This window comes from Hemicordylus capensis, chromosome 1 (assembly GCF_027244095.1).
Source record: "Hemicordylus capensis ecotype Gifberg chromosome 1, rHemCap1.1.pri, whole genome shotgun sequence".
NCBI classification, from domain to species: domain Eukaryota; kingdom Metazoa; phylum Chordata; class Lepidosauria; order Squamata; family Cordylidae; genus Hemicordylus; species Hemicordylus capensis.
In genome coordinates this window covers 150,897,826-150,917,426 of record NC_069657.1, presented here as the reverse complement: position 1 = coordinate 150,917,426, position 19,601 = coordinate 150,897,826, and the positions used below count along the sequence as shown (strand labels likewise).

At 45.3% G+C, this 19,601-nt stretch overlaps 1 protein-coding gene across 14 annotated transcripts in view; it reads right to left on the bottom strand.

The window, feature by feature from the left end:
• Positions 1-19,601, bottom strand: part of TNS1 (tensin 1) — a 432,927-nt gene that overhangs the window by 276,809 nt on the left and 136,517 nt on the right. For 13 of the 14 annotated variants that reach the window (XM_053307444.1, XM_053307453.1, XM_053307473.1 and 10 more), the window contains exon 2: positions 10,020-10,134. In XM_053307444.1, coding sequence (XP_053163419.1) covers positions 10,020-10,134 — 115 coding nt within the window. The remainder of the gene's footprint in view (positions 1-10,019; positions 10,135-19,601) is intronic. The other variant, XM_053307576.1, reaches the window with a different exon arrangement.

Genomic DNA, 19,601 nt, shown 5'->3' with positions numbered 1-19,601 from the left:
CAAGGGGACCCCTGTTTAGCTAGATCGGTACACTGACTTCTTCAGAGGAGTGCCTCTCTTTTCCTTTTCCCCCCAAACCTGGAAAATGTCTGACTATTTTTGACAGACCACGAAACTAAGAGGTGCCACTTGCTCTGCCCTCTTTATTGAGGGGCAATTCAGACACCTATTGTGCTGGCCATTTGGAGACTGCTTATTTTCATTCCATACTCAAAAGTGTACTCTTCAAAAGTCAGTTATACAAACAATTCATCATAAGCACAAACTATGAGTTTGCATGTCATCACTTCACCCACAGGAACATAGGAAGCTACTTTATGCCAAGTCAGACCGCTGGCCGTCTAGCTCAGCACTGCGTACAGTGGTTGGCAGAGGCTCTCCAAGGTTTCAGGCAGAGGTCTCTCCCAGCCCTACCTGGAGATTCCAGGGAGTGGACTTCTGCATGCAAGCTCACATGTGTGCTCACGGTCACCCATCCAAATGTAAACCAAGGCAAACCCTGCTTAGCAAAGGGGACAATACATACTCGGTCCCACAAGACCAACATTCCTCCCCACTTTAGGACGAATCAAAATGTGTGTGCGTGTGTGAATTCAAACTGCATAATGTAGTGGGGTAAGTATGTATGGGTCTGTATGATGGACCATTCACATACAATCTACTAACGACAAGAACATTTTGGACTGTAAGTAAGTAAAGGGCTTACCTGCTCAGGCCAAAAGGCTATGCGTCTTGGCCAGGAGTCAAACTGCTTAGTGGCACAATGTTATGCTCTATGTGCAGAAACATAACAAAAAGGGGCAGGCAGCAAGAAGAGTCTAGGTGGAGGAAACTGTTCCCACCCAAAGGCACCATCTTTCACTAAAGATTTTCTCCCCAAACCATTTAAAAAATAAACCTCAGATGCGAGCCCTCCAACCCAGCCCTAAGGAATGAGGCCCCAGCTTGCAGGAGAAGCCCTCCTTGTCCTATTGGGTGAAAGGAAGCTTTTAGTAAATAAAAAATGTAGCAGGGCTAGGGTGTGGTCAGTGGGGTCAAAGTCAGGGCTTTGGTGGTAAGGAATGTCCCTCCATCACTGAACGCGGGCTGCTGTTAAGAACCCAGCTGCATGTTTTGAGCTCTGTGTGTTTCTCTGTATACAGCAAATGCAAGCAGGCTTAAAGGAGGACACATTTTATTGGAGACACCTCTTCGGAGAGCAAACACAATCTTGATTGAGGCTAAGAGTAAGATGAGACCATCAGAGCAGATTTCAAAAAGGTGTCAAAAGGAGTGGAGGAGAATGGTATGCTGTGCTAAGTGATCTCTCCATTAGCATTTCAAACATGGCAACAGCCCCTTAAGCAAACATAATTAAAGTATATTCTAGAGGAGATGTTTATTTGCAGGGGCTACTAAATGAGACAGGCATATGGTTGATGAAACACAGTAGTTTAATTCATATCTCCAAACTCTTTCCTGAAACACTGCCAGCAATTTTAACATTCAGTGGTTTGATTTTAAATCTCACTCAGGAATGAGGATAGGGTACCACCTTGCCGCCAACTGGGTTCTTAGCTTTCATCCTTAGGCCCCTTCACAAGTGACAGATTTCCTCCATAGATATCGCTTCCACACATCTGGAAGTTACACATATTCATGTGTACATTCTGTGCAACATAACACACATGCAACTGTTTCACCATGTACACATGCAACAGGAAAATCCAACTAACAGTGGACTGTTGCTGGTATGCTGTGTGCACTGAGTTGTGTTCAATAACTGTACTTGTATCTATTTCACTGTAGGAGTTTCCCACTACTTGCAAAGTGTACCCAAGAGATTCATACAAATGTGTACCACTGAAATGATGGCTGTGCAGCAAACTTGGCACGAGGGTAACAGCCCCGCATTGTATGACGAGAACCCAGACTAGGGCTAGGGGGTGCCACACATTTTTCCTTGAGTGAGGTTTAACACGGAAGCAATGAAGGTCAAAGATTTTAGGAGCAGACTGGAAGCAGTCTCATTAAATATGTAATAGAATGAAAGGCAGGAATGCTCTAGAACAGGATTGGCCAAGGTTCTAAGTCACATACCAACCTCTTCATTTTGCTTAGAAACAATTAGCCCCCAACTCTGCTACTTTGCCCTTCTCAGCAACTAATCCACAGCTCTTACCATGGCACGGCACCATCTCACCACCTCTGCTTCCAGGCACCCTACCTCCACTCCGATTCTCTGCTGCTGTGATTCTCTGCTGCTGCCCCTTCCTCAGCCCAACCCATGATTCCCAAAGACAACCGACAGTTGGCACCCAGAAAGTCTGCTTCACCTCCTCCTCCTTGGCCACACCTCTCCCTCCAGGGAATGAGGAAAGCAAGGGGAAGCATGGCCACCCTTTCAAGAGAGGATTTTCTTTACCATAAAGGCTGATTAATAAGTTACCGGAAGAGGGAGAGAGAAGGGCATTCATTTCTCCTTTCTGGAGCGCGGGGATCTAATCACACATGAGGTCCACAAGACCTTTTTGTTCACTCGGGCCTTTTAAATTTTGATTTTCAAATTTGATTTTTAACTGGTTTTTAATTGCTTTGTAAAAATCAGAGTTTTTAAATTGCTTTGTATTGTATTTTCTATTTCTTTTTTCCCCTTTTGGTCTGTTATGATTTAATGTGTTATATGTTTTTATTTCATGTTTTTGTGCTGTTATGGGGTGGCTAACAAATAAAGGTTAGAGAGCCAGCATGGTGTAGTGGTTAGAGTGCTGGACTAGGACCGGGGAGACCCGAGTTCAAATCCCCATTCAGCCATGAAACTAGCTGGGTGACTCTGGGCCAGTCACTTCTCTCTCAGCCTAACCTACTTCACAGGGCTGTTGTGAAAGAGAAACTCAAGTATGTAGTACACCGCTCTGGGCTCCTTGGAGGAAGAGCGGGATATAAATGTAAAAATAATAATAATTATTATTATTATTATCATCATCATCATCATCACCATCCTCTTCCTCCTCCACAAGTCCCACTTTCCACATTGGAGTGAGAAAAGAAGAAGCAGGGGTGACTCATTCCTTCCTCTTTTGCCATCTCTTTGCAATGGATGGAGAGCTTCAGAAGGACATTTCCTAGCGAAAGGGACAAACAACAAACAGTGATTTGACATCGGGAAGGACACCATTCTCTTCTCTGTCCTTGGCTACAGTAATGGTCTGCATCTCCCAAGGCTGGAAGCAGGCACTGGTGCTCACACTGGCAGTCAGAGCCGCTTGGCCTGCACTGGTTCTATAGCCATCCTGACTTCAGAATTCCAGGCAGCTGCCTCTCCCATCCCTGCTGAGCACGAGGAGAGCTGCCCCCATACAGAGGCTCAGTATCAAGCCCCTTGGGCTCAGCTCAAATGCTAACTTGCCCCTGCTAACTGGGCCAAGAGGCACCTTTTACCGTGGTGATTCTCTTTACTGAGCAGGGGGAGAGTAACTGCCCCTCTCCACCCCCAGCACAGCATCCCTCCAGTGACTGTTGCTGGTGTCTATCTTATGTTTCTTTTTAGATTGTGAGCCCTTTGGGGACAGGGGTCCAGCTTATTTATTTATTATTTCTCTTGTAAACTGCCCTGAGCCATTTTTGGAAGGGCGGTATAGAAATCGAATCGAATCAAATCAAATCAAATAAATAAAGTGACATGGTAACATGAAAAGCTCTGTCATGTAGGATCCCGTGCATCCAACACGGCACTGAAAGAGGGCTTGTACTGACTGCCTAGGTACTGCCCCACATGCACACTAGATCAACTCAAGGTTTGCTAGGCCCACAGACTGTTGGCATGCACATGCTGTCTAGATATGGGCTGGCAATAGGGACAGACATCTTTTTAATATGGTGGCAGATGCATGGCGCACCTACACCAGTGGCTGTTTGCTGCACATGGCAGTGCTGAGTTTGAATCATATCCAAGTGCCCGATTTAAGCACACATTTGTACGACAAATTTGTAGGAAACTCAAATTTCGACAAGCCCTGCTAAACAACCCCCTCCCTCTTTTCTCAGGTCTGGTCGACCCTCAACACAGATACACAAAGCGAGAGCAATTGCTGCTCAGGTGAGACAACCTGACACTCTTTTGACACTAACATCTTGCATTACCTGGGGCTGGGGCTTGATAACATACTTCTAGCACAGCAGAGCTACTCCCCTGGGGCCACTCTTCGCACCTGGCAAGGCTCTAAGGCTCTAAAGAGGGCTGCGAAAGGGAGCTTTTTACACCATTCCCCCCACAGCACCAAACACCACCTCCACCGAGTGTCCCAAGGGCCAGAGTTGCTGACACCATCTGCCTGATGAAGTCTACAAGATTCAAAGTGTGAACAACAAGTGGACCGCAGTCGAGATGCAGGCAAATGCCAACATCAGGAGCATCGGAGATGAGGCTTTTGAAGCACAACAGTAGAGTCTATTGATAAAGCAGAGGCACAATGCAAAGGGTGGGAGTTGGCAACCTTGTTCAAAGAACACTACCGAGGAAACGGTAGCAGTAAAAATTAGGATGTTTCTGAGGTGTTTCAAATTGTCACCAAGTTTGCTATTCAAACTGCTTTGAGAACATTTTGCTGGGAAAGTGGTATATAATATTCTAAATAAAGAAAAGGTCTTCAGCAGGCATCAAGAGAAACATTGTTAAGGAGTCATACTGCTTTCTAGGAAGGGCATTCTGCAAGGCTAACACCATGACCAAGAAGTCTCTGTTCCTCACATCCACCTGCCAAACCTCCATCATGCAATTTTGATGTTAGTTTGCAACTTTTGCCATGTGCAGTCGGCTCTTCTACTATCTTCTTCCTGGATATTATGGTAGTGTGATGTGGTCCATCTTCCCTGTTGTGTATGGAATGTTCACCTGCAAACTTCTGAGTGATATCATGGGTCCACATGAACAGTGGCCACGAGAGCCACAGCATCTAAATTGTAGACTCTCTTATATTCCATTTTTATGACTGTGCTTGCCAGCCCCGAGATGAAGAAATCTCTCGGTCTGTTAGGCTGTCTTTGCATTTCACAGAGCTGATGGTAAGTAGTCTGCCAGACTTTGCCTTAGACTTCTATGAACACTTAAACACACACACACACACACACACACACTCTTCAGGAATAATTGCTACCATTTATGCACCATTTCAGCTCTAGTTGTGCATAAAAACAATATTTACATATGACTAGCTGCACCATAATGAGGATGTGGATGTGCATTCAAATGCACATTCAAAAGCATGTGTCCACTGAAAGCAATGCAATTTGGGCAGAAAACACATCCAATCTGAATTTGTGTGGAAGTCTGCTTACACACACACACCCCTACCTTCTACTAGTAGACTTTAAACTTTTCATCTTTAGCAACAGAGATGCCACATCACTTAAGGGCAACAGCTTTGGAAGCAGCCTCAGAGACATTCTTTGGAATGCCGCCAAGAACCATGGGTTTAGGATTCCTCAAAGTGGCTGTAAGAACACAACACCTTTGCCACAGTACTATACAACTGTTTTTTAAATGTTACCACCCAACATGCTGTATTGTACGCAGCTGGCAACACATAGCACCAGTTGCCACATTGACATTTAGGAATGTGATCAAGGTAACATCTGAACTAGACCTTAAATATGCTCCCCAAGGGGGTCTTACACACAGTGGCCACACAATGCCAGCACTGCCCAAGTGCCCATCAGCCAGCGCTGCTCCACACATGGCAGGCAGCCTTGGTACTGCACAAGCAGGCAGATGTGCAATGACTTAAAGCTGTGTGCCCACAGTTGTGCAGTACTACTTCCATCATTTCCAGTGGAAGCAGTAATACACACCTGCAGGCACATGGTTTTTATTAGTTGCACAATTGCTCACTTACACAGCACCACCAGGGCTGCTTGTCACTAGAGATGTGGACAAATCAGATTTTGCAATTCGATTCGAGCCTGAATCAGAACACAAAATCCTCAAATCGATTCATCATAACAGCCAGTTTGACCAGCTGTTTCAATGATTCAACCTGAATAGATCCAAATGCCATTTTGAGGCCATTTTTTCCTGGGAGAGCTGGTCCACCAATTCGGCTCTCACAGGTAGACCAGCCCTCTTGGGGTCGGCAGGTTGACCTGTCCTCTGAGGTGGGCTGACACACTAAGTCCAGGGCGGAGGGCTGGTCTACTTGTCAACCCCAGTCAGTAGACCAGCTCTCTGAGTTTAAAATGGCCTAAAATGGCACTCAAATCACTCAAATCAATTTGAGTTGAATCGGGGATGTTTCAATCCCAACTTGAATTAGGCCCTCTGTTTTAGGGGCAATCTGAGTTCAAATCACACTGATTTGAGCTTGAATCAATTAGACTCAAATCGATTTGCCCATCTCTACTTGTCACACGTGCAGCAATGCTGGCTGATGTTGATGGGCATAAGTGCCTTGTGCATCATGTCAGCCAATGTACTTACTCTACCTGTGGATAAGAGATATGCGTGTTAGTACTTGTCAGAGTGTCGCATGCAGCCTTATTATGACCTCCTTGCCATCTTGACTCCTCTCCAAAGCCCACTTCCTAAGATCCTCCTGCCCTTCTGAACTTGGGATTCTAATTTCCTGGCTCTAATGTGCTACTGACCAACAAAACACTTGCTTTGCTGGTCTAACCAACTAATCTATGCCAGTGTCTATTTAGGGAAGACTGGAATGTCCTAGGCAAGACAGCACACATGGTGTGAGGTATATTGTTTTGTTCAAAATCTTAGGCAGTGTCTGGATCAAGAGCACCCCCTGCTGGTAAAACAGAGGAACAAGCCATTTTCTAATTTGTATATTTGTTTTTAATTTGTTTGTTTGTTTGTTCTATTTATATACTACCCTTCCTAAAATGGCTCAGGGCAGTATACATTAAAATCAAAAACACATAATAAAACAAAATCCAAAAACATTTAAACCAGATTAAAATTAAAAACTAGACGTCATTAAAAGCCAGGCCAAATGGATGGGTCTTTTATTATTTAGTTGATTTATTTATAATACTTAGTTCTGTTATTTGTTTAAAATACCTCTATGCCATGTTTTTGCCACACAGCAGAATTCAAGGCAGCCCACCAGATAAAAACAAAATTGCCTTACTTGAGATCTGAAGGAACTTCCCCCCAGGTCAGATTGTCTGAGGAGCTTGCCCTGGTGGTTATTCATTTTGACCTAAGGGGTAGCTCAGTGCACTTGCTCGTGAAATCTAGGGTTATGACCCTGAAATAAGAGGACTCGGTGCAGCTATGCCTTAGTGTGCAGTTGGCACGCTGCCACTGCTTTGTCCCTCTGCTGTACAGTACCTTAGCATCTTTACATGTGTACATACACACACACACACACACACACACACACACACGAACACACATTCCCTAAGTCAGAATTAATATTTATAACTCCCTCCATGGCTTCTGCCCCATGACAAAATGTCAAACTGAGCAGGAGCTCAGAGCATGCAAGGCCATGACCCTGCCACGGGATCTCCTACTCTTCCATAAACACTCCGGGATCACGTTCCTCTACCCATGCTGTGCCCTGGGCTGCTAGTACAAGGGGGGACCTTTCAGATGCTGATGACAAGCTGCTGTTCTATTCTCAGCTGGAGCAGAACTACAAATTGCAATTTCATGTGGCACTGAAGAGAGTGCTGTTTCCCCCATTAAAGTCATCAAATGGTTGTTCACACGGCAAAAGTAGGAAAGCAAAAATGGGGGGAGAGATGCCATTCCTGATTCCTGATATTTTAACTGGCATAACTCTGCTCTAATGGGCGGTGATCTCCCACACCAAATGGTGCTCCTGTAGCCAGCCATGGAGCTGGTCTGCAGGTGAGATCAGGTTATTTAGGGTGGTGAAAACCATAGTAGATTGCTGTCGTGCCCCCTTCTTGCCCCGGCCCCACCAGGGCTTAGCCTCCAGCCTCAGAGTCTTGAACTGGCTTCATCTAGGGGATCTGAGCGCCTGTTAGCTCCGCAGGATGCTCTCCTTGCTACCCAGCTCTTTCTGCCCCTTCTTACCTGGATCATAGAGCTCCCAATCACTGGGTAGCAATCCCCAGCCTGGCCCTTCATCACTGGCTGTTGGCTCTATATACAGTCCTGAAGTCTTGCCGACAATCTCGCAAGATCGCAGATCATCGCTGGAAATCTTGCTCTACGTCTCATTCCCGCAGGACTTCCGGGCAAGACCTCATGTACCTGGTCCCGGGTCTTGCAGGATCTCATTCAGTGGGGCCGCCAAGGAGTCGGCCATCGGGGAGCCAGATGGGGCTGAGAACTCCTGTAGTCTGGGGGAGGGAACTGCTCAAAGGCACTGAGGCAGCCTCCAAGCGGGGGGACCAAGGCCTACTGCCGTCTTCATGCCACAAAGTGGGGGCGGAGCCCTGACAATTGCAACGAGCTCCAAGAGGATTTCTCTAAACTAGGCAAGTGAGCAACTAAATGCAGCTGAGTATAGTACAACCAAGTGTACTGGATGCACACTGCCCCCGCACCACCACCACACACACAAAAATAACCCACATATGCACTGATGGAGTCGGAGTTGTAAATGACTGTCCAGGGGAAAGGTGAATAGCGCAATGAAAACATTGACAGTGTGGCAGCTGTGAAAAAGGCAAAAATGCATGCAAGGGGTCATTAACAAAGGGATCAGGGAAAACCTGCTAATATAATGTTCTTATACAAATCTATAGCACTACCACATTTGGAATACAGTGTACAGTGTTGGACACCTCATCTTAAAGAGGATATTGCAGAGCTGGAAAAGGTGCAGAAGAGGACAAGTTAATGATCAGGGGGCTGGAGCGTCTGCCTTACAAGGAAAGACTGCAACATCTGGAACTATTTTATAAAATTATGCCTGGTGTTGAGAGAGAGGATAGAGAGAAGTTTTTCTCCCTCTCACACAAAGCACTAGTGTTCAGGTCCACTAGAGAGCAATTCTATTCACCTAGGACAGTAGAATGATACAAGGAAGGTGCTAAGTGTGACATCCTGTGGCCAGTTGAGGAACTACAATTATGGACATAACTTTTAGAAGAGGGGTGGGCAAATTTAGCCCTCCAGCCACAATTTATTGTGCCTGGGGATGATGGGAGTTGTATTTCAACACGAGCTAGAGGGCCAAGTTTGCCCATCCCTGTTTTAGAAGATATAAGAAGTCTTTGATGGAATATTGTACACAGAAGCCTGATGGCAAAAGTTATTACCTGGTTCATTTCATCTTCACTTCTCACTGACTCTTCAATGACCTCAAGTGGCTACAAATGGGAAATCCACACTAAGAAGAAAGACATCACATAAAATTCCTAGTGCCATCTGCTGGCAATGTGCAGCAATCCATGAAACTGCCTTTTTTCATATTCCTTTTATTCCAGCTTGTAAAAAAGACAGTTGTTTCACAGATTGCCAGTAGATGGTGCTAAGACTATCATGTGACATCTTTCTTAGTGCGTCTTTCCCATTTTATTTCCCATCATAATTTGCACTGAATTTAAATATATTAACACCTAGAAGAGCTTGTTGTGGTAGTTTTAGTAGGCTTCCGCTTCCCTGTATTTCTGATTAAACATCTGTGTATTTAGTTGCGGGCGGGGGAGGCAAAGAGCCGCTCCACTGCATTGCCAGATGCTACAGACAGACAACATGTAACCTGTGTGGTTACATGCAAACTGCAGTAAATACAGAAATAGTCATCATGGAGTGGAATGGAGTCAATGGTCACAGGTATAGTCACCTACAGAAATCCCAGAACCTCCACACAGTTCCTTTTTCATTCTAAAATGCCTCTCATTGCAGCCTGGGGGGTTAATAGGTACAATCATGTTGTATTCCCACCTGAGAAGAGAACCAAGGTGATGTGAATTTTCACCAGCACACATATACAGTGTGTTCTCCTTCTGAATCAGCTCCCCATTTCACATCCAACAAACTATGTTGTGTTGGTCATTCTGACCTCACTCTTCCATGCTCACCGTGCCTCTGCCTACCCGCCACTCACCTCGACAGGTGCTACCCTCCCGGGTAATTGCCTGACGACATATACCACATGGTTTCACTTTCTTGAAGCTCTTCACCTTGAAGGTGTGGGTTGTGGAGGCTTCAAGGTCCTCAGGCTGCAGGCAGGAAAGAAAAGAAAAATAACATGGTTAAAAGATGTCAATGCATCATTTGTTTCTATGGGTTATCATTAGCTTTGATTATTAAAGAACAAAATGTATCAATTAGCATCCCATACACTTCACACTCTTTGTTTTAAAATAAATTAATGGATTTAAAACAAACAGTGTGGGATTATGTAGTGACCAGTCTCCCCTCCCTCTAAAGAGTTAACAGGAAATAAACCCTTGTCTTGACTGACAGGCTGATGAACTCCAGGGCTCACCCAATCAGTCAAACAGGTGGGTGGGACATGAGAGCTGCAGGGAGGAATTCTGGGAATTAGAAAGGAAGTCTGGGCAGAGAGTGCAGACTAGCATGAGGTTGGATGCCTCATGGTGGAACTGCAGGATAATCTCTCAGGGTGAGCGAGATCTGCAGGAGACTTGATTCTCATCAGGAGTTTGGTGAGTTAAAGGACAGGAGACCAGGGGTTGGTTTCCAGAATTTAGTGTGAGGACCAGTTTGTTTAGTCAGACTGTGCGTCAGGAATTTATTTTGCTTTGAGGGGTGTGCTTTGCATTTTCCTAAATGACTGTTCTTTGCAACTGTGTAACTAAGGTCTTGGAGTGTACCACTCCAGCATCATCAAGGTGCTGTTGAAGTATTCTTGTAACCAACTAATTATTTTTGAAGTGTTTCTAAAAATCTAAAAACCTCAGTCAGACCCAGTATGTAGTAACTGAATAAAGTCGTCCCCCCCACCACCACGTTCTTTTTACAAGCCTCAGAGGGTTGAATTATTGACCCAGGAGGAGGAAGGGGAGGTGATAAGGGGGATTTCTCTGGTGCAGAACATGTCTCAAGGTGAGCTTGGCCAATTAATAATTAGTTCCACATGCAGGCAAAATGCACAGGAGGGAAAGGTTTTTCTTTAGTCCTGCCTGTTAGCAAAAAAGGGAGAGCAGATTTTTGCATTTCCCCAGTACCCAACTATAGAGGGATCTTGGACTAAATCACTCAGTCCAATGGTGCAGTTCTAGCAAGTCTTAGAGTGCTTGGTGGCAGCAGGAACCTACCAGAGCTTCTGAGTTTACCAGAATCTTTTCTTAGCTTTTCTGTGTTTGGAAAGCTAAAGACTTTTAAACCAACCAATCCGCCTCTCAAGCACAGGAAAGGGATGACTCAGCACTAAAGTCTCCCTCGTGCTGCAGAGCTGGCACAGACTGGTCAGAGAGTTAAGCAATAACTGGCTGAGTCAAAAGGAATGGAAAATATTCCACTACCCGCAATCTACTACCAATTACATCCAGGTTATCTCAGCCCTGCTGCTTATGCAAGGAGGCCTATCCAGCTCAACTTCTGCTTCCCCTTGAAGCTACTTCCCAGAAGTCAGGGAAGCCTTCAAGAGAAAGCAAAGGCTATGCCTGGGAAACAAAGCTGGAATCTGCCACGATGCCTTGCTTCCTAAGCCCAGGAGTGGTGGGCGGGGGGGTGGGTGGGCTGGTGTGCTATGGTAGCTCCTTTGTGATGAAGGGAATTCTCAGGGACAGACTCATTTCTGCCAGCCTGCAAACCACACAGAGTCACAGCTCTAGCAAATGCAAGACATGGAAGATTCAGAGATACTTCATTGCCTCCTTTTGTTCAAAGAAATGTATTGCCTGTGCGTGCAGTACAGTACATGTGCATAAAGCATTAGAAGTACCCATGTGTGTAAACTGTGGCATTTGCCTGCAAGTGGGGCCCCAATTCACACCCCCACTAGTGTGGATGAATTTCATGCCAAAATGACACCATGTACACAGTGCCGTTTGTACTCAGGAGTGCAAAATGTAATATTTGAAGCGGTCCTGAGATGCCACCCGGTCATTAGTACATAGGAACATAAGAACATCCTTGATGGATCAGGCCCAAGGTCCATCTAGTCCAGCATCCTGTTTCGCACAGTGGCCCACCAGATGCCGCTGGAAGCCACAGGCAGGAGTTGAGGGCATGCCCTTTCTCCTGTTACTCCCCTGCTACTGGTACTCAGAGGCATCCTGCCTTGGAGGCTGGAGGTGGCCCACAGCCCTCCAACGAGTAGCTGATGATAGACCTCTTCTCCATGAAGTTATCCAAACCCCTCTTAAAGCCATCCAGGTTGTTGGCTGTCACCACATCTTGTGACAGAGAATTCCACAAGTAGATTATGCATTGTGTGAAAAAGTACTTCCCTTTGTTGGTCCTAGATTTCTCAGCAATCAATTTCATGAGATGACCCCTGGTTCTAGTGTTATGGGAGAGGGAGAAGAGTTTCTCTCTATCCACTTTCTCCACACCATGCATGATTTTATAGACCTCTATCATGTCTCCCTGCAGTCATCTAAACTAAAAAGCTCCAGGTGTTGTAGTCTTGCCTCATAAGAAAGGTACTCTAGGCCCCTGATCATCTTGGTTGCCCTCTTCTGCACCATTTCCAGTTCTACAATGTCCTTTTTTAGATGTGGTGACCAGAATTGTATGCAGTACTTCAAGTGTGGTCACACCACAGTTTTGTATATAATATTAGTCATTTTATTTTCAATCCCCTTCCTAATGATCCCTAGCATGGAATTGGCCTTTTTCACAGCTGCCGCAGATTGAGTCGACACTTTCAATGAGCTGTCCACCATGACCCCAAGATCCCTCTCCTGGTCCGTCACCGACAGCTCGGATCCCATCAGCATATACTTGAAGTTGGGGTTTTTCGTCTCAATGTGCATCACTTTACACTTGCCAACGTTGAACCACATTTGCCACTTTGTCGCCCACTCCCCCAGTTTGGAGAGATGCTTTTTGAGCTCCTCACAATCCATTTTGGATTTCACTACCCAAAAGAGTTTGGTATCATCTGCACATTTGGCCACCTCGTTGCTTACCCCTACTTCTAGATCATTTATGAATAAATTAAAAAGCACCGGTCCCAGTACAGATCCCTGGGGGACCCCACTTCTTACTTCCCTCCATTGTGAAAACTCTCCATTTATTTCTACCCTCTGTTTCCTGTCTTTCAACCAGTTAGCAATCCACACATGTACTTGTCCCCTTATCCCATGACCACTAAGTTTCCTCAGGAGTCGTTGATGAGGAACTTTGTCAAGAGCTTTTTGGAAGTCCAGGTATACTATGTCAACTGGATCACCTTGATCCACACACTTGTTGACACTCTCAAAGAACTCCAAAAGGTTGGTGAGGCAAGATTTACCTTTGCGGAAGCCATGGTAGTTCATTCCCAGCAGGGCCTGTTCTTCTATGTGCTTTACAAATTTATCCTTGAGGATGCTTTCCATCAATTTGCCTGGAACGGACGTTAAGCTAACCGGCCTGTAATTTCCCAGATTGCCCCGGATCACATAAGAGACAGTTTTGAAACACGCTTCTAGGACTCAACACAGCACTAAACTTTGACTAAAAGTCCTTAAAAGTGTGATAAGATGCTCCACTGTAACAGGAGACAGTCTTCAGGATAAACTAAATAGACAGGGGGCAGGCACATTTGTTCTTCACACATCTGCCCCATGCATGTTATCAAGTAGAGACTGTAGGTAGGGACCTAATTTTAGCATCCTAAGGGGCAGAACGTTCTCCCCACTCTCCATTACTTTGCGCACCCTTCTCCCATGCCAAGACCAGAAGCGAGCCTAGTTGGCGAGAAGCGTACAGCAAGGCCAGGTCCAGGAAGGTGAGGGTTCCGTTCCCCTCACCTGCATGCACCCTTTTGTCGTAAACATTAGACCTCATTCCCTGCCACCCTGCTTTGTGTGTTACAAAATGTGGCTGCACCCTCACCTCGGTCGTATCTTGTTTCTCACATTAGCTGCATCTGATGGAGTGGGTCTTAGTTCATGCAAGCTTATGCTTTAATAAACTGGTTAGTCCCAGACTCTTTTCAGATGGTGGTTTATTCCAGTATGAACACTGTTGCTTATGAGAGATTGCACTGGGGGGGAGGGGCGGTTTCCAGACAACATAGGAAGCTGCCTTATGCCGAGTCACACCATTGGTCCATTCAGCTCAGTATTTACACACACTGGCAGCGGCTTCTCCAAGGTTGCAGGCAGGAGTCTCTCTCAGCCCTATCTTGGAGATGCCAGGGAGGGAACTTGGAACCTAGATGCTCTTCCCTGAGCGGCTTGATCCCCTGAGGGGAATATCTTGCAGTGCTCACACATCAAGTCTCCCATTCATATGTAACCAGGGTGGACCCTGCTTAGCTATGGGGACAAGTCATGCTTGCTACCACAAGACAACATTCTCCAAATCCCATAACTTTATTGCACCATCTGCAGGACAATCTATGGAATGCTCAAATCTTTCCATGCTACATCTATTCCCATTTGATTGGGGTAGGGGGAAACCTGTACGAGGAGGAAAGATGTAGGTTAACCATGGCACAGCCGAAAGAGGACAGGACATCTGTGTAGGGAGCAACCCCATCAGACAACTGGCTCCACACTCCTCACCCCACTTTCACACTTGAGCACACCTTTGTTCCTAGGTCCACTTTCCTTCCAGTTCTTGCTTCATGCAGTCTTGGGATGTGTGTGTTTTTTTCTAAACCAAGGGCAGTTTATGCAATGTGATCTTTAACATCCCTTTTTAATTCTTACTGATTTCTCTTGCGCAATTTCACGCTTACCATGGTGCTAGCGTAGTTTGCACCCACCCACCACAGAATGCTCTTTGGGGTTAATTCTTTGTGTGTGTGTGTGTGTGTGTGTGTGTGTGTGTGTTGAAGTTTAGAGGGTGTTTGTTGCTGTCTTTTGTATGTCAGATTTTCTTGGGTCAAGTTGAAATATGGGAGGCTACAGGTTTTTGAGATTGGGAATGAGTGGAGGGGGGGACTTTTTGCTCTCTGCACATATGCATAGTAAGCATGGAGGGGAGCATAGTGACAAGGGGAGGGACCCCAACCTGCAATAATCCCAAGTGCTCCACCCCTGATACAGACAGAAAACAGTGGGTTGAGCTAGAGCAAGAACTGCTAGGATAGACACCCACCCATGACTCAGCATGCAGTTCGCTGCACAAAACCATGGAAGCTAGCCCTCCACCTGGGAATACCCTTTAATATAAAGTGCCTCACTACTTGGCTGGTTTTATAGTAAGGGTGCATTTCTGCTCTGCACCTCTGGGTGCCAGTATTTGACACTAATCCACCAGCAATCCATATTCTGCATTTGATGAAGTAGACGTAAAACTTTGTACCATAAGAAGTCTGTTAATCTTAATGGTGCCACAAAACTCTTTGATGCTCTGGGTCAGATGTGGCTCACACATCTCAGGGATGGCCACAGCAGTAAGAACTTTGTTAGGTTTTTTATAGCAAACCTCTGGGCTGTAGTACTATACTGCCTTCAGTCCACCCAGTCTCAGGCTATTCTAAATGCTTTTGCCAGGCCTGCAGGTGAGACTTGTTATTGTTTGGAACTAGCTTATTTGGATATAATCAATCACTTTAATATAATTATCTATAATTGCTACGTAAATAACTTTATGAATTTTGGTACGGGGGAGGGGCTCTCAAGTAAGTTCTCCAAGCTCTGATTTGCATGTACATATTCACATTTTAAAAATTCTTCTAAAAGGGTGCATATGTTCCCCATAAACTTGATTTTTGTTTGTGCTAAGCAGGAATCTCTACCTTCCCAGCTATAAATATCCTCAAGCTGATCCAGCAAGAGAAATGGACAGGAAGAAGCGGCCCTCCACATGCATTGTGAACATGCATCTGGAAGCACATCCCCATTTGTACTACTATGTGCATGTAAATCCTACTGAACTGGTTAGATGGACATCCTGAGCCACCAGTCATATGCAACTAGTTGTCTTTGACAACAGGGGTGTAGCAAGGTTGTAGTGGGCCCCGAGACAAGATTTTAAAATGGGCCCCGCACTGAAGCTCAGCTCATGAAGTAAAGAAATCTTAAATGAGGCTGAATAGTAAAAACAAAAAGCATAGTAAAATTTACGTACGTGTGTGTGTGTGTGTGTGTGTGTGTGTGTGTGTGTGTGTGATTTAATGGTACTGGAGAAAGACATGCTGTTCTGGTAGCTCCAGGTCTTAATACTCACATCAATTTCGGAGGATGAATACAACTGAAGCAAGCCCGGGCAGGTGTGCGGCTGGGGGAGTCAGTCATGTGACTTGCCCCTGGGGGGGGGCCCAAGGCAGTGGGCCCTCAGACAACGGTCTCCCCTTGCCCTATTATAGTTACGCCCCTATTTGACCACAACAGCTGGATTAAGGCTCCTGGAAGTGATTAAGCAGCAACATGGGGCCATAGCTCACTAGTACATCACCTGCTCTGCCTGCAGAAGGCCCCTGGTTCAACCCCTGACATCTCCAGGTAGGGCAGAGAAAGGCCTCTCTCCATCTGAAACCCTGGAGACCCTGCCAGTCAGTGCAGACTATGCTGAACTACATGGACGAAGAGCCTCTCTCCATAGAAGGCAGCTTCCGACATTCACAGCATGAAGCATGGATAACATGTTATGTTATGTCTCTCAAGTGTAGCAAGTCATTCTAGGGCTGGGTGAGTCAAGAGTTTGGAAGCCACTTTGGCTCAAATCAATCAGCTCCGGTTTCTGTTCTACAGTTCCTCATTCTTTTCAGCTACAGGTTTGCCAAGGATGCTGTGGGGAAACTAGCACAAAGAAATGCAAAAGGACATTGCTATATTGGCAGTTTTATTTTCTATTCCTTGTCTAATGTTCCCTAACATGGTATTCATTTTCTTTACATCTGCTGCACACTGAGTCAACATTTTCACTGAGTTGTCCACCACAATCCCAAGATCTTGTTCCCGGCTGGTCACTGCCAGCTCAGACCCCGTCAGTGTACATGTGAAGTTCAGATTTCAATAACTCCAGATAAGAATGGATTGTTTTTATCTTATTTTTTATGTGTTGGCAGAAAAGGCCAAAATAAAAATATAACTCAGGATTGTGAAGGGTCTGGCTCATAGATATAAGAGGACAGAACTCGCTGGTGCTATTTAATGTCCAAGTCTTACAAAGGCACTAAAAATTAGTATTGCAGGCTCTCTTCCACCAAATATGAGGAAATAAAGGAGTATGTTGGTTATTTATTATTATTATGTATTTATTACATTTATAAACCGCCCCATCCAAAGGCTCTGGGCAGTGTACAACAACTTTAAAACGACATAAAAACACACAATTCAAAACAGTGCTAAAAACAATATAAAAACAATTCAAAAACAAGTAAAACCATTTAAAGCCAATTAAAATACTTTAAAAAAAAACAAAACACTTTACAAACCTTGGAAGGCCAGGCCAAACAAATATATTTTTAGGGCTCTCTTAAAGGCCAACAGTGAGCCTAAACTGCGGATATCTGCTGGGAGTGCATTCCATAGGCCAGGAGCAACAACAGAAAAGGCCCAGTTCTGAGTTGCCACCAGATGTACCAGTGGTAACTGGAGACGGACCTCTCCAGATGACCTCAATGAGCGATGGGGATCATACCGAAGACATGATCCTGAAGCCCCGCCACACCCAAATCGAATGTTACTAACAATTTGTTCTCCTCAAAATTGTATCAATGAACTCCCGTCTCCTCAAAGGGTCATGGGGCAGGCATGGTGATTTCCTCCCCAACAGAGAGACTGATCACCTTCTCCTTTCAGGCCCCAAGGTTATGCAGAGGAGGAGGAGCATCATGCCTAGGCAGCATCCTTCTGGGAGTGAATGGAGAGGAAATCAATACCCGGCTCTCTTGCCACCCACCCTCAAGGGGATTAGGAACACCTGAGGTAGTACTAGCACGGCACCAGCTGCCTCCATCCAGTGTGCTTTCCTACAGTCCTTTAGCTTTAGAAGAGAGAGCAGCCCCCCGCTTAGCAGCATAACATTTCACCTCCATTGTCCAAAACAATGACCGATGTCTGACAACAAACTTTGGATGCTATCTGGATCCCTCAGAGAGAATTGAAAAGTTGAGAAGTGTAAACACTGGCTAAATTAGTTCCTCAGCCATAGAGAGTCTGTGTCCCAGTGATGCAACATGCAATCCCACACGAAGGCATTCTAGCCAATGAAACCCCTATTCACTGCTTATAAGGCACTTCCAGATTGCAAAATGCTCTGGGGTTTTAATTGTGGTCATCTTTACAAGACCACTTCGGGAAAGGCAACAAAAGGAAGGGACTTGCCCAAAACAACAGAGCTGTCTTGTAAGCCCAGTACAGCTCTGCCCACTGGATTACATTAAACCAAATCCTTGTCCTTTCACCCCATACTTGCTCTCTTGTCTGCAAGAACAAAATGCCTGAACCATCCACTCTTCTCCTCATGAGCGCCACTAGCCTGCAGATACCTTACCCACATAGATCTCCAGGCCCTCGCAGTTCTGCTGCTATTCATCCTTGGCTCACTCTCCATGTTTTGGTAGCCCATGGAATATTGCATATTTATGGTAAAGTTCTCACTGTCCCATGCTAATCCATGTCATTTATCCCTGAGTTCTTAATCTGAAGCTCTTAGTCAACAACGTGGCGTGGATGTGAATCAATACATCTCTTTGAAAGCATAAAAGCAGTACCGTATCTACCTCAGTCAAAGACTAGGTTTTTTCCAAATTCTTTGATATTAGAAGGGAGGAGCATCTTAAATTTAGAGTACTCTTCCTTTTGGGTAAATACAGATATAATCTGGATTTTTAAGGGGGTTATCTTAAATTCAGAGTCCTCTTCTATTCAGGTAAATACGGCACAGCCTTTTAGACCACTTTTTGTTCATCCCGAGTACCAGAACAAAAGGGGGTTAAATTGTATTAAATAATATGCTCATGTCATCTAGCTCTTGGATTATGCTAAGGATAAAGAAAAGCTACATACCCACTTTCTTCACATCACTCATGCTTTAATAAAGTCTCAGTAGGGGGTGGTGTGTCTAGCACTTTCCCCGCTGAGTCCCAGCCCCAGTCCAAATCTTCCTGGTAAGAGAGTTCCTTGATAATGGGCTTCCTAAACTGAAGTGACCTCCATTGCTCCCTCCCTCCTTCCCTCCCCAATTCTCACTTTGCCTGAAGGGAACATTGCCTGGAAAAAAAGGAGGAGGGCTGTTTGTTTAATCTGGGCATGAAGAATGAAGTATTGTCAGACTGATAAACTCTGTCTGGATCTCAGACTGCAGCTACATTACCCCTCCAGAATGCTCCCCCCATCTCTCTCTCTCTCTCTCTCTCTCTCTCTCTCTCTCTCTCTCTCTCACACACACACACACACACACACACACACACACACACACACACGGTTTCCACCAGATGTTACCTCTCTTCTGTATTACTGATTGCTTCTGTTGATACTATTTTAATTATGTTGTTGCTGTTTCAGAGCTTCACCAAACAGCCCGCCGTTTGGAACTTGTATAGGACTGTCAAGTTGCAACCTAGAAACTGGTGTTACAGCCTTCACCCATCCAACAGCAAGCAGGACTC